Source organism: Schistocerca gregaria, chromosome 3 (genome assembly GCF_023897955.1).
Source record: "Schistocerca gregaria isolate iqSchGreg1 chromosome 3, iqSchGreg1.2, whole genome shotgun sequence".
NCBI classification, from domain to species: domain Eukaryota; kingdom Metazoa; phylum Arthropoda; class Insecta; order Orthoptera; family Acrididae; genus Schistocerca; species Schistocerca gregaria.
Window position 1 is genome coordinate 114,327,474 of NC_064922.1, and position 13,513 is coordinate 114,340,986.

The following is a 13,513-nucleotide window of genomic DNA, read 5'->3' on the forward strand; positions in this document are numbered from 1 at the left end:
GGGAACAAGCTGCCTGGTACTGTGCCAATAAGGGAAATTATTAGAAGATTGCAGACATCATGGGTATAAGGGTGGGGCATAAAAGGGAAATAAGGAAAAGAGGGGATGAACTTTGGCAGGAGTCTTGGGAGATAGAAGAGCTGGACATAGAACTTTCCAGCTCATACCTGATGTAAGGGAACGCTTGGAAATGAAATACCTTTAGCCCACACGAGGACTGATCCATTTTCTCATTGGCCATGGAGCCTACCCGACATACTTATGTCGATTTGGGAAGAGGGCTACAGCAGCATGTGACTGTGGCGATTCGGAGGGTACGCCCGACCATGTACTTTACGAATGCCCCCTCTTCAATGATGTTGCGAACACACTTCGAGACAGACTACCAAACTATGACCCATATCAACTACTTAGACGGGAGGACACTTTCCAAATCTTAAACACATTGACTAATGAGGTATCGCGAAAAGTTTTAACTGAATACTTGAGAGAGATAAACTAAATAACCAAGACAACCACCGCTGATTGCGTCCAGAGCCCTATTCTCATACCGTCTGTGCGTGGACTGGACGACTTTTAATCTTATTTGGAATCCGCCACGCGTAGAATTGGGGGAGTAGAGGTCAATACCACCGATAATGACACGCACGTGATATGACGTAGGATAAGTCAGTTTGTAATGCTGAGTTTTTAGGAAACTATGGTAGGGAACTGCAGTGAATTAACATCGTGGCCTGCCCAGTCCAAGGGGCATGCTCTTCGCGATTAGCTCGAAGAGCAAGGCAATTAAAAGTAGGTTTATATCTTTTACTGGCATACATTTTACACTGCAGACGGTAGGAATTAGTTATAAGAATTAGATAAAAACTGTAGATATTAGAAATTAGATACCCATTGTATGTTAAAATTAACTGTAGCTCACTCAAAAACTGTAAGTAGCGGCAAACTAAGTATAAAATGTATAAGTATCATGATCCACAAATGAAATAAGGAAGCAGGTCAACTTTGTACAATTATAATGGTTTTGATAATAAAGAATTTTAATTTTTTAAAGAAATAATGGATTATGGGATAGTCGTAAAATAAGCCATCGAAAGCTGAAACGACTTGACGGTACCGGAACTCGATAGATTTTTATCAGCATATGATAAATATTCATGTCAGAGTTGTAATAGTAATGGTAATAGTAAGATGAATCTTACGCCTGATTGAACTACGAAGTCGTAGTAGCCGACCATGCCGTTCCAGTAGCCGAAGTGTGTGTCGAACCCGCGGTATGCCGGAGTGTAGTTCTTGGCGTGATGGCCCAGGTGCCACTTGCCGATCGCCCTGGTGACGTAGCCGAGGTCACGCAGGTACTGCGGCAGGATCTTGCCTGCCGGCAGGGCACTCAGGTCAGCGGCTCCTATCACGTGGGCCTGCATACCTGTAGGTAAGTAAATAAGATTACTAATGTAACATAGGAGCGGTGACACAAAATATGTGCGTGCTATTTTTGTTTTGTAAAATCATCTTGTCGTATTCAGTTGCATGTGAGCTACAGACATAAATGAACTTAAAGTCCTATATAGGGAAAGTACGGACAACTGGCTGGCGCCGGGAATTTTGCGCTCATCGTGCTGCTGCTAATACGCTGACCTCATCAGTATACACTGATAGCCAAAACATTATCACCACTACCCACCGCGACGCTGGATGCCGTCTGGTGACATTGAGGGAATGTGATGCGGTAACAAATGTTAGTAGGTGTGGCAGACATGGACGGGGATCACCCTAACGCAGATGTGGGCAGCAAATGGGAAATCCATTGAGTTAATCGATTTTGACAAAGGGCAGCTTATTGTTATGGAGCCTCTGAACGAATATCTCGAAAAGTACGAAGCTGGTGAAATGTTCAAATGCTACTGACGTGAGCATTTACGGGAAGACGGAGAAGGACCTTGAAACAAGCACTACGCGTTAAATGGATGAACGTCCAACGACTCTTCACAGAACGTGGGGTCCGGAGGCTTGTCTTCAATGTAAAGTAGGGTAGGTGGTGACCCGCAGAGTCTTCACCGAAAGAGCACAATGCTACTTCACGCACAGGTATTTCCGGAACGCACCGTTCGTCGCACATTGTTGAACATTGACCTCCGCGCAGACCACCCCTATGTGTTCACATGCTGACCCAACGACAGCGTCTGTTACGATTGCAATGAACACGGGACCATCAGGATTCGACCGTCAGTCAATGGGAACGTGTTGGTTCTTCTGGTAAATCACTTTCTTTTCTACACTATGTCGCTGGTCGTCTCCACAAACAGCGTCATTAGGGTGAACGACTTGTCATAACTTGCACCGCGCCACGGCCACACGCTGGTTGTAGCGGTACTATGCTATGGGAGACACTCTCCTGCACTCGTAGGACCTGTGGTAGTAATCCAAGATTAGCCTACAGCTACGAACTACCTGCATCCTTTCATGCTTGATCTCTTCCCCGACGGCGATATTATGTTTCATCAGTGGAACTGTCTGTGTCTCGGAGCCAGAACAGTGCTACAGTGGTTTGAGGAGTACTGTGGTGAACTCGTGCTGATGTCTCGGCGACTACATTAGCCGGATGTAAATCCTAGTGAATCCACCGGGGTTGCTATCGGGCGCCATCATCGCGTACGTCAATCAGCAGTCTGTTATTTCCGCGAATTAATTTAATTGTGCGTAGACATTTAATTACACGTACCTCCACAAACCTACCAACAAACTGTTGGATTCCCGATACGCAGAAGCAGTAGTATATTTCGTTCCAAAGACGAACAAGCAGGCTACTAAGAAGGTAGTCATAATGTTCTGGCTCATCAGTGTATGTTAACCATACCTCTCAGAGAATTGAGCTCACTTTGTAGAGTATTAACTAGAAACTAGTCTCGAATGCTCAGTGATAACAATGTAAGCAAAACGGGTCTTGAAACATACTTTGCGGCGAAGATAAATCCTAGTTTTCATCCTGCTGTAATTTACTGACAGCGACAGTCATAGATTTGGCACCATGTGTTTCTGCATCGAACTCAAATATCTGGTACTGTCACGCGTGTTCTCAAATTAATCATTCGAATCGACACCAAAAGCATCAGAAGAAGGTAACAAGTATTAGGTCGGAAACCATAGGTTTTACAATAAAACAGACAGACTTACAGGAAAGTGATTTTGTAAGGATTCCGCTTTTACCGAATGAGGAAAATTCAAAATTACAGCTGTTGGAGAAGCACCAGAATTCTGGAATAAGTTTCTTTTGCGAAATTTAAAAGACACCATCTAAAACAACCCATTTAACAGTACAGAAACCCTGCTCCTCCAGCAACAACATTTAATTAAGAGATCAGATATTCCAAGTTCTGCTGCAAAGTCTCTTATTACAGATCTTTCATAAACCTTCATTTATTACCAAGAGAGTGTACTGTACTAATGAACGACTGAAATAGTCATCCGGTCAATTCCAGTTGCAGGTGGTCTTTCTAACAGCTTCTAGGGCAACAAAAATATTATTTACAGTATTTCATATCATTATTTAGCGAACCTTAAAATTTAAAATACTATAATAATCTCTTCGTTGAGAGATGTAATCTTACGTTACTGGTTTAACGCCATAAGGACATATTAAAGTTAGAAGGTGTGTATCTATCTCGAGGCATCCCAAGACGGGCAAATTTCCCAAAATGCATACGTACAGTATACCAGGAAAGAGAGCACTTTGTGAGTTCCAACAAACTTCAAACATTTTGTCAAACTTTTTCGAAGGTTTTTCTCGTTAACACCCTCTCCCCCCCCCCCCCCCCCCCTCTCCAACATAATGAAAGGGAAAACCCTTATCGCTGATTACATTTTCACTGGTAACGCAGTAAAACCTCAGCATCAGGCAAGATGTTTTAATTTATTATTTCTTCATTCGCTCCACATTCTTCAGACAGTACCTACATACACAACTGAAAGCACATGCGAAAGATTATCATTGTACGTCACTTATATTCAGGAGATATGACATTATAAACATTTAGATGCTTTAATAACTAGCTTTTCTTAAAAGGGAGTGCAATTGATTGAGACTTTAATCATGAAGCTTGACGTTTTATGCTGTATCATAAATGAGAGTTCCATTATTTAAATAGTTGTTAATAGGGTAGGGGGGGGGGGGGGGAGTGGGGAGGACAACGGTACTTAATAATATATTAGCCGTAGAGATGAGCAAGTTCTCATTGCCACTAAAACATGAGCACCTTGAGATATAATCTCTTACCTGTGCGAATGGGGTACTTCCCAGTCATAAGGGCTGCTCTCGATGGAGTACACACGGGTTGTACGTAGTGGCTGTTGAGGATGACGCCGTGATACGCCAGAGCGTCGATATTTGGCGTCGGGATCTGGTCCGAGCCATGGAAGCTCACGTCGTTCCACCCCTGCAAACAATTTCTATTTATATCCAGGTAGGCCGACGAAATTCAACGCCCTAAGAGCTTTCAAACGTGATACTCAGCCCGTGAATAGGTAGTGAACTGTGTTCAGTACATAAGTCTGAAAAAATGCTTCAGCATGTTCCGATTGAAACTAAAGTTAGCCATAGCATATACTGGGTTTTGCGTCATACTAGTTAACCTTATTTCTGACGATCTGATCAATTTTTATGTTCAACGAACACGATAATTCATCAGCATTTGAAGCTGCTATAATCATTTACTGATGACACATTTAGAGAGACATATTTCATGTCATGAATACTCGGCGCTGTCTGAGACGTTCTTCATGTTGGGCAGTTTAATTCCGAAATTCGCCTGATGGCAGTTTGTTTTTGTTGTTGTGGTCTTCGGTCCGGAGACTGTTTTGATGCAGCTTTCCATGCTACTCTCTTTTGTGATTGCCTGTGCATCTACGAATAACTACTGCAACCTGCATCCTTCAGAATCTGCTTACTGTATTCATCTCTTGGTCTCCCTCTAAGATTATTTCCCCCTCCAGTACTGAACTGGTGATCAGCCTGAAACCTTCCAGTGTCTCGACGTCTCTTTCACGTTTACTACCTTCTTTCATGGTTCGGAAACTGTCAGCTACTACTGCATTATGCTCCGTGCCAAATTCTATGTGGCGACTTACTCTTTCATTCCTTTCCACCAGTCCTTATTCACCTATTATTTTTAGTTCCTGGCTTTTCCTACTATCGTATTCCAGCACCCGTTCAAAATTAGATTTTCGTATCCTTTAACTAGCTAAATAATTTCATTTATCTCATCGAACACTTCTTCAATCTGTTCATCATCTGTGGAGCTAGTTGGCATGTAAACTTGTGCTATTGTGGAAGGCTTCGGCTTTGTGTATCTTGGTTACGACGATGTGTTCTCTATGCTGTATATATTATCCGCATTCTTGTTTTATTATTCCTTATTAAACCCACTGCTACATTACCCCTGTATGACTTTGTATTTATAACCCTGTATATACCTGACCAGAACTCCTTTTCCTCCTGTCATCTAACTTAACTACCACTATATCTAACTTCAACCTTCCCATTTCCCTCTTTACATTTTCTAACCTACATGCACGAGTAAGGGATCCCACATTCCACGTTTCCATCCGTAGAATAACAATTCTGTTTCTCCTGATGACGATCTCCTCCTGGGTAGTCCCCAAACGGAGATCCGAATGGGGTACTATTTTACCTCGGGAATATTTTACCCAAGAAGAGGCCCTCATCATTTAATCATACAGTAGGCATGCATGTGCTCCGGAAAAATTATAACTGTAGTTTCCTCTTGCTTTCAGCCGTTAGCATTACTAGCACAGGAAGGCCGGTTTGGCTAGTGTTGCAAGGCCAGATCAGTCATTTATCCAGACTGTTGCCCCAACAACTACTGAAAAGGCTGCTGCCCATCTTCAGAAACTACCTGTTTATCAGGTCTCTCAACAGATACCCCTCCTTTGTGGTTGCACCTACGGTGCGGCTATTTGTATCGCTGATGCACCCTAGCCACCCAACCAATGGAAACGTCAATGGTTCTTGTGAGTTGGGCACAGCAATTCTTCGTCTCAAATGCACAGTAAAGCTGAAGATCACGATTATGTCATCGGATTCGTGCTTTCATCTCCAGATAACGTGCATATATAAATTATGCGGAAGACGACCAGCAACAGGAATTCTGTATATAGTATACAATACATTTTTATTCGCACTGTATTATGGTATTTCAGCCTGAAAGTGGATGTTTCTCATACGCATATATGACTGACTACACTAGTCAACTACAATCCAGAGTTTTAACCATCTGCCACCATGGTTACTGCAGAGACTCAAAGTAATTTTAGTTTCAGTGCAGTACAGCGGAGTCTGCACTCCTGGATATGTTTCTACACTCCTGGAAATGGAAAAAAGAACACATTGACACCGGTGTGTTAGACCCACCATACTTACTCCGGACACTGCGAGAGGGTTGTACAAGCAATGATCACACGCACGGCACAGCGGACACACCAGGAACCGCGGTGTTGGCCGTCGAATGGCGCTAGCTGCGCAGCATTTGTGCACCGCCGCCGTCAGTGTCAGCCAGTTTGCCGTGGCATACGGAGCTCCATCGCAGTCTTTAACACTGGTAGCATGGCGCGACAGCGTGGACGTGAACCGTATGTGCAGTTGACGGACTTTGAGCGAGGGTGTATAGTGGGCATGCGGGAGGCCGGGTGGACGTACCGCCGAATTGCTCAACACGTGGGGCGTGAGGTCTCCACAGTACATCGATGTTGTCGCCAGTGGTCGCCGGAAGGTGCACGTGCCCGTCGACCTGGCACCGGACCGCAGTGACGCACGGATGCACGCCAAGACCGTAGGATCCTACACAGTGCCGTAGGGGACCGCACCGCACTTCCCAGCAAATTAGGGACACTGTTGCTCCTGGGGTATCGGCGAGGACCATTCGCAACCGTCTCCATGAAGCTGGACTACGGTCCCGCACACCGTTAGGCCGTCTTCCGCTCACGCCCCAACACCGTGCAGCCCACCTCCAGTGGTGTCGTGACAGGCGTGAATGTTGGGACGAATGGAGACGTGTCGTCTTCAGCGATGAGAGTCGCTTCTGCCATGGTGCCAATGATGGTCGTATGGGTGTTTGGCGCCGTGCAGGTGAGCGCCACAATCAGGACTGCATACGACCGAGGCCCACAGGGCCAACACCCGGCATCATGGTGTGGGGAGCGATCTCCTACACTGGCCGTACACCTCTGATGATCGTCGAGGGGACACTGAATAGTGCACGGTACATCCAAACTGTCATCGAACCCATCGTTCTACCATTCCTAGACCGGGAAGGGAACTTGCTGTTCCAACAGGACAATGGACGTCCACATGTATCCCGTGCCACCCAACGTGCTCTAGATGGTGTAAGTCAACTACCCTGGCCAGCAAGATCTCCGGATCTGTCCCCCATTGATCATGTTTGGGACTGGATGAAGCATCGTCTCACGCGGTCTGCACGTCCAGCACGAACGCTGGTCCAACTGAGGCATGCTCTGTTGCCTGCGTCTATGTGCCTGTGGTTCTGTCAGTGTGATCATGTGATGTATCTGACCCCAGGAATGTGTCAATAAACTTTCTCCTTCCTGGGACAATAAATTCACGGTGTTCTTATTTCAATTTCCAGGAGTGTAATAATTGTTCTGTGACATTTTAAATGAGCACCACAACTGTGTAGCTGCGTTTATTGAAGAGTAGAAACAGGAGAACACTGTTGGGTGCTCTGTTGTTTTCCCTGATCGTGTCTTCTACTTCCGTTTGGCTTTCGAGTTTACTGTATTCGACGCGGAAATATACGACATACTGCGGGCACTGGAAAGGATGATACGTGTTGCGTTTGCTACATTCCTTGTCTGTTCCGATTCCCTGAATGCCCTTCCTCTCTACAACGCTTGCACTCAGATGATAATGTAGTCCAAATTATCCAGGACACTCTCCTCCGATCATAAAGGCACGGGAAGGAGGTGTCTTGGCTTTCTGCTGGGTGCACGGGTACATGGGTATAGTGTCGTGCAAACAAATGCGGTGGGAGTTATCGGGTTTTGAGATACGTCGAACTTGTTTCCCAAAATTTTAGGCAGATAATCTTATTGGATTAACAGGGTACTGAATCACTCGCGATTTTTGTAACTGGTCAGCCAGTCGCGTTTCCCTGTGGTGTAGTTTTTAGCTCCCCTGTCGTTTTAGGTATATTTCAGTCCCAAGTATAGCACCTTTCAGCCTTTCTCCATTTTCTTAAGGTGTGTCAGGTATAGTCTCTAGTGAGGTATGAGTTATTGAATGTCATTTTGTACCTTTACTCCTCACTGTCTAGTAACATTTTTGGTCACTCTTCCATCTTTTTATTTTTATTTTTTTAAATATTTGTGATGGGTCTCCCCGTTGAGCGCCCGTAAGCAGCAAAAATACACACACGCACCCTCACTATGTAGCTACAACGAATGTAAACTTATTGTTTGCCAAGTTGTACATGCTGAATTTGAAAATGAAATCAAGTTTTGGCAATCGGGATCAGTTTTCATTTAGACACAGTAGTTTCTATCTATCGAAATCTCTTAAAACGTAGCCGGCCGCGGTGGTCTCGCGGTTCTAGGCGCGCAGTCCGGAACCGTGAGACTGCTACAGTCGCAGGTTCGAATCCTGCCTCGGGCATGGCTGTGTGTGATGTCCTTAGGTTAGTTAGGTTTAAGTAGTTCTAAGTTCTAGGGGACTGATGACCAAAGCAGTTGAGTCCCATAGTGCTAAGAGCCATTTTTTTTCTTAAAACGTAGTATATTGGCTATTCTTTTTTGGCAAAATGTAAATATTGCGGAAACATTATGGCGTTTAAATGGCTGAAAAATTCGTGTTGTTTACATGGAACTGCCAACCATGGGGCAGACTGGTTGAAAAGTTCACTTGACGTACTCTTTGCTGTTCCTAGCACGTGGGAGGAACCAACAGAGGACTCATCTGATTGTTTTTATTTTTTGCTGACTCTAATGAATTAAACCACATCGGAAACGTGAAAAACCGTGCAATACCCTGATTTACCACCTGCTATAACGCCCGAATCTCACAGTAAGGAATTGCCGATACCGGTGTCTCCTAAGAGTGAGATAGTAAAGGCGGGCAAAGCGCGAACACGAAGAACACAGTGTTGTACATATAGGAGCCATCCCAATGTTTCAAGGCCACCGTGTATCAAATGAGACACACTTTTTGTCCTTCGTGATTTAAATTTTTCAAAACAATGGATTCGTGATTGTAACGGTGGAATCTTCAAGTTATGAATCTGACAACAATGCTGTTCTCTGAATAGTCCTCGAAGGTAGGTGGAGACTGTCGGCAATTATTTCCGCGTGAGGACGTGGCGCTTGTTTGCAGATTCCAGCTCAGTGCTTTTTCACAATGGGAACAAATTTTCTTGTTTTCGTATTGTTTACTCAGTTAATCTGAAAGAGACATACGAGAACTTCAATTTGCTGCTCGCACTTATTTAGTGCAAGAAATACTAACAGGGAATATGTGAAAATATGAAGACAAATACAAATCTGCCCAGCATACAGCTCACGTACATAAAACACTCCTGATTTCTACCACGTGTGGGGCGGCAGAGACGTAAAATCCACTGTCACTGGAAAAGGTATTTTCAGTATGCATTACTGCTTGGACAGGACAATGTTGTGAACACTCGTCTTGCTGGTTGAAGAAAAGTGCTTGTATCTGCACTGCGAATTAAAATGTTGCTTTTCTTGAAAACTATGGGCAAAATCTCATGTTGATTTATCTACAGAGAGAGACATTTGCAAGCATCTTGAAAGAAAATTAAAATTAGCAATACCTGAGGAACAGAAAAGTAGGAAATTAAATTCTGATGAACATTATCTGAATGAGTGAAGTTGAACGAATAGCGTGATTGACTTTCAAAAGTGCTCTATAGGTCACCATAGTGCTGGCACCTATCACAATATTGGACAATTGGATATCATGCCTTATGGGACGTCAAATGTCACTTTGGATTTCGTTTGCACTTCTTCCTGGATCACTTGGGAGCTGTTAATTCCATCAAGATATTTTTCAAACGCAATAAGTCTATTTAGGCAAACGGAGTACCGCAGCATCCTCTACTATCTATGTTTCCTTATCGACGTTCTTAATCGAGTATCGCATGGCAGTCGTGAAGTAGACATGATTCCTTATTTCTCTTCACTCCCATATTACTCGTTTGTGTACTGTTAGTCTTTTGGGTATTTCAATTTACAAATGTTGTTGCGAAAGCGAGTGAATTTGCAGGTACGTACGATGCATAGGCTGCTGTAATCATGTAAAAAACCGTTATTACATGTAAACTGAGGCTGGATACATAGAATAATTATCTTCCAGAAGCACTGTATATTATTACTGTAACCGAAAGAAAGATTTTTTTACTACAGTTATTGCAGCACTACGAATGAAACATACAAATTTTGTGAGGCACGCTGGTATTACTTACTTCAAATAAGAAGCCAATTAACAGTACGTTAAAAGAAATTAACACCATCGGTGAGGAACGTGGAATGAAGATAAATTCAAAAACGTAGGCAATTATTTTATAGAGCAATAAAAAGGTAAAAGTGAAAATTTGTGACGGGCTAGAGGAAGAAGATCATAACTTCTGGCACTTCTGCTAAAAAAATTACCAGTAACGTGAAACGTGAACAAGAAATAGAAAAAAGACAGTTATTAACTTTACAGAATGAGGAATGCATTCTGTGATCCATTAGATAAACATTTAAGATAAAAGATAGTGAGGTCTTTTCTACAGAATGTTGCGTTATATCGTGCTGAGACATTGACAGTGTGGCAGAGCGAGGAGAAATGCTTAGAGATTTTTTAGATGTGGATCTGGAAAAAAGTGGATATGAATGAATATTTAAAGGATTGAGTGTGTTACAAGGGATGAATGTGAAATGATAAATAATAGAAATCATTAAGAGGAACAAAGGGAGGACTCTGAATGAGGAGAAAATGTACACTAAATGGAATCGTATCTCAGAAGAGGACCTGAAGTAGAAGAAAGTACTAGACACATGACAACATCAAGACACATTCATCAAATGCAGGAAAAGAGGCAGAAAACTGGGAGGATAGCAGAATGGTAGCTAGCAGTGATCGAGCTGCCTGCTGGGCAGAGAGTGTAGTCATCGTCTTTATTCTCATCGTCATCATGACACTTCAAGCACAATGAAAGCAATTTAACGATTTGAATGTGCCAAAGGCTTTTCTAGAAAATATGGCCTGTGGATAGAGCTTCAGCTCACCATATTGTTCTTGTTGTGGAGGATGCTAGAGTACATTAACTGGATGTATGCGCGGTTGTATATCACACAGATCACAGTGCTATAGTGCCTGGAAATGAAACTGTAGAGTTTCGGAATCGGTAGAGAGCAAACAGAAAATAATAGATACAAAAGAGGTTACGAAATTGTAAGAATTTTTTTTCTGTTTCCGGCACAATTAAAGAAATACCAGGCCAGTTCTCCTCTTCTTTCACTTCTTTTACTGTCCGTCTAGACATTGCCTTTTTCACCATAAACACAAAAGTCTTACAACGGATTGTACGATTGTTTTGTTAATTTGTACTACACTTCCTTCGTAGTGTTGAAAATATTTTATTCAGATTGTAATGAATTTCACACTTGCTCCATTAAGACATACCCGTTCACAGTTAGCCGTGGCCTACACTACATTCATGATGACCATAAAATGTTTTCCCAGTTTAGGGATGTGAAAACGTCGACTAAAGCTCCTGAGATTAGTTTAGTTTTACTGGAAGCTCTTTACCTGAATCGTTTCTCAGTTCTGAACTTTTCACCATCCTGATTACGTCTGCTGGAAGTTCTGGCTATTAGAATGTAGGCAATAGTGAGGCACTACAACAACACAATGAATTAAACTTTCGCCGTTTGGAAGAAATATCAAGGTAGTGTTGTTACACGTTGTGGCATTCCGTCTACATCGTACTATGTAATCGGAGGGATGAGGATAAGCACAGAAGAGTAGGAGGTGGAATACGGTTTTAAACCATTAGCAGAGGTACTGACATGGGAAGAAAGATATATCCATAACTTCATAGACTGGAATCTCATTCAGATCCTATCTCGAACGAGATTTTCACTCTGCAGCGGAGTGAGCGCTGATATGAAACTTCCTGGCAGATTAAAACTGTGTGCCAGACCGAGACTCGAACTCGGGACCTTTACCTTTCGCAGCCAACTGCCTTACCAAATGAACTACCCAAGCACGACTCACGACCAGTTCCCACATCTTCAATTCTGCAAGTATCTCGTCTCCTACCTTCCAAAGTCCGCCCCGGTAGCTGAGTGGTGAGCGCTACAGAATGTCTGTCGTAAGAGACCGCGTTCGAATCCTGGCTGGGTCGATTTTCTCCCCTCAAGAATTGGGTCTTGTGTCGTCCTAATCATCATAATTTCATCATCGACGCGCAAGTTTCCGACATGGCGTGAAATCTAAAGACTTGCACCCAGCGAACGGTCTACCCGACGGGATGCCCTAATCAAACGACATTTGCATTTTACCTTCCAAAGTCCACAGAAGCTCGTCTGCGAACTTTGCAGAACCAGCACTCCAGGAAAAAAGGATATTGCAGAGACATGGCTAAGCCACAGCCTGAGGGATGTTTGCAGAATGATATTTTCAATCTGCAGCGTAGTGTGCGCGTTACAAGTCCACTAGCCTAACACTTCTCCACAACTACCTTCTCGCCCTCACTACTAATTCGCTTTGTCGACGCAACACGAATATACTCTGTCAGCCAAAAAAGGAAAGACGCTGCACAAATGTTTAGAAGCTAACGCTCACCAGCTAGCGCCTGCTGCTACGCAGCTACCTGGCAAGGGTGTCGATCACGATGTTCTTAAAATGTTTACTATTTATAGTACATATTCATGTACGTATACACCATAAAATCCATCGTTCAGTAAATGGTGGATGTTTCCTCATAGCAAAATTGCCTGTTTCAGCTTTCATTTCATCCGTGTACTGAGGGTAAAGTGACTATGTGCCTCATTACGTGCCCTAATCACCCTCTCATCTGTCACCTTATCCTCATGATCCTTACGCGTAATAAGCGATTGTTACATCAGGATTGTCGAACAATTTTCTTCGAATGCAGATCTTCTTTCCAGGGATTACGATTTAACTTCCCACAGAATTTCTGTTACATTTTCGTACAAGACAAATCTACGTGTTACTATCCTTCCAGCGCGTCGTGGAATTCTTCGATCTGTATTGCGCTGCCAATGTAACAAGAACGTTATGACGGTTCTGTTAAGTGTATGAGTACTCACGATATTTATCATTGTGGAATTCTTCTATTTACCAAGAAAAAAATCAGCCATGGAGAAAGTGTAAACTTTTAGTGTCAAACCTGCATTGTTTAAAGACTGGAATGGACTTTGAAGGAGTCATTGTGTGTGTCAAGAGCTATCCGTGCAATTA

At 43.2% G+C, this 13,513-nt stretch overlaps 1 protein-coding gene across 1 annotated transcript in view; it reads right to left on the reverse strand.

Moving 5' to 3' along the window:
* Positions 1-13,513, reverse strand: part of LOC126355273 (arylsulfatase B-like) — a 76,437-nt gene that overhangs the window by 48,716 nt on the left and 14,208 nt on the right. The window contains exons 3-4 of the mRNA XM_050005561.1: positions 4,274-4,433; positions 1,203-1,426 (exon numbers count right to left, since the gene is read on the reverse strand). Of these exons, the coding sequence (XP_049861518.1) occupies positions 1,203-1,426; positions 4,274-4,433 (384 nt within the window). The remainder of the gene's footprint in view (positions 1-1,202; positions 1,427-4,273; positions 4,434-13,513) is intronic.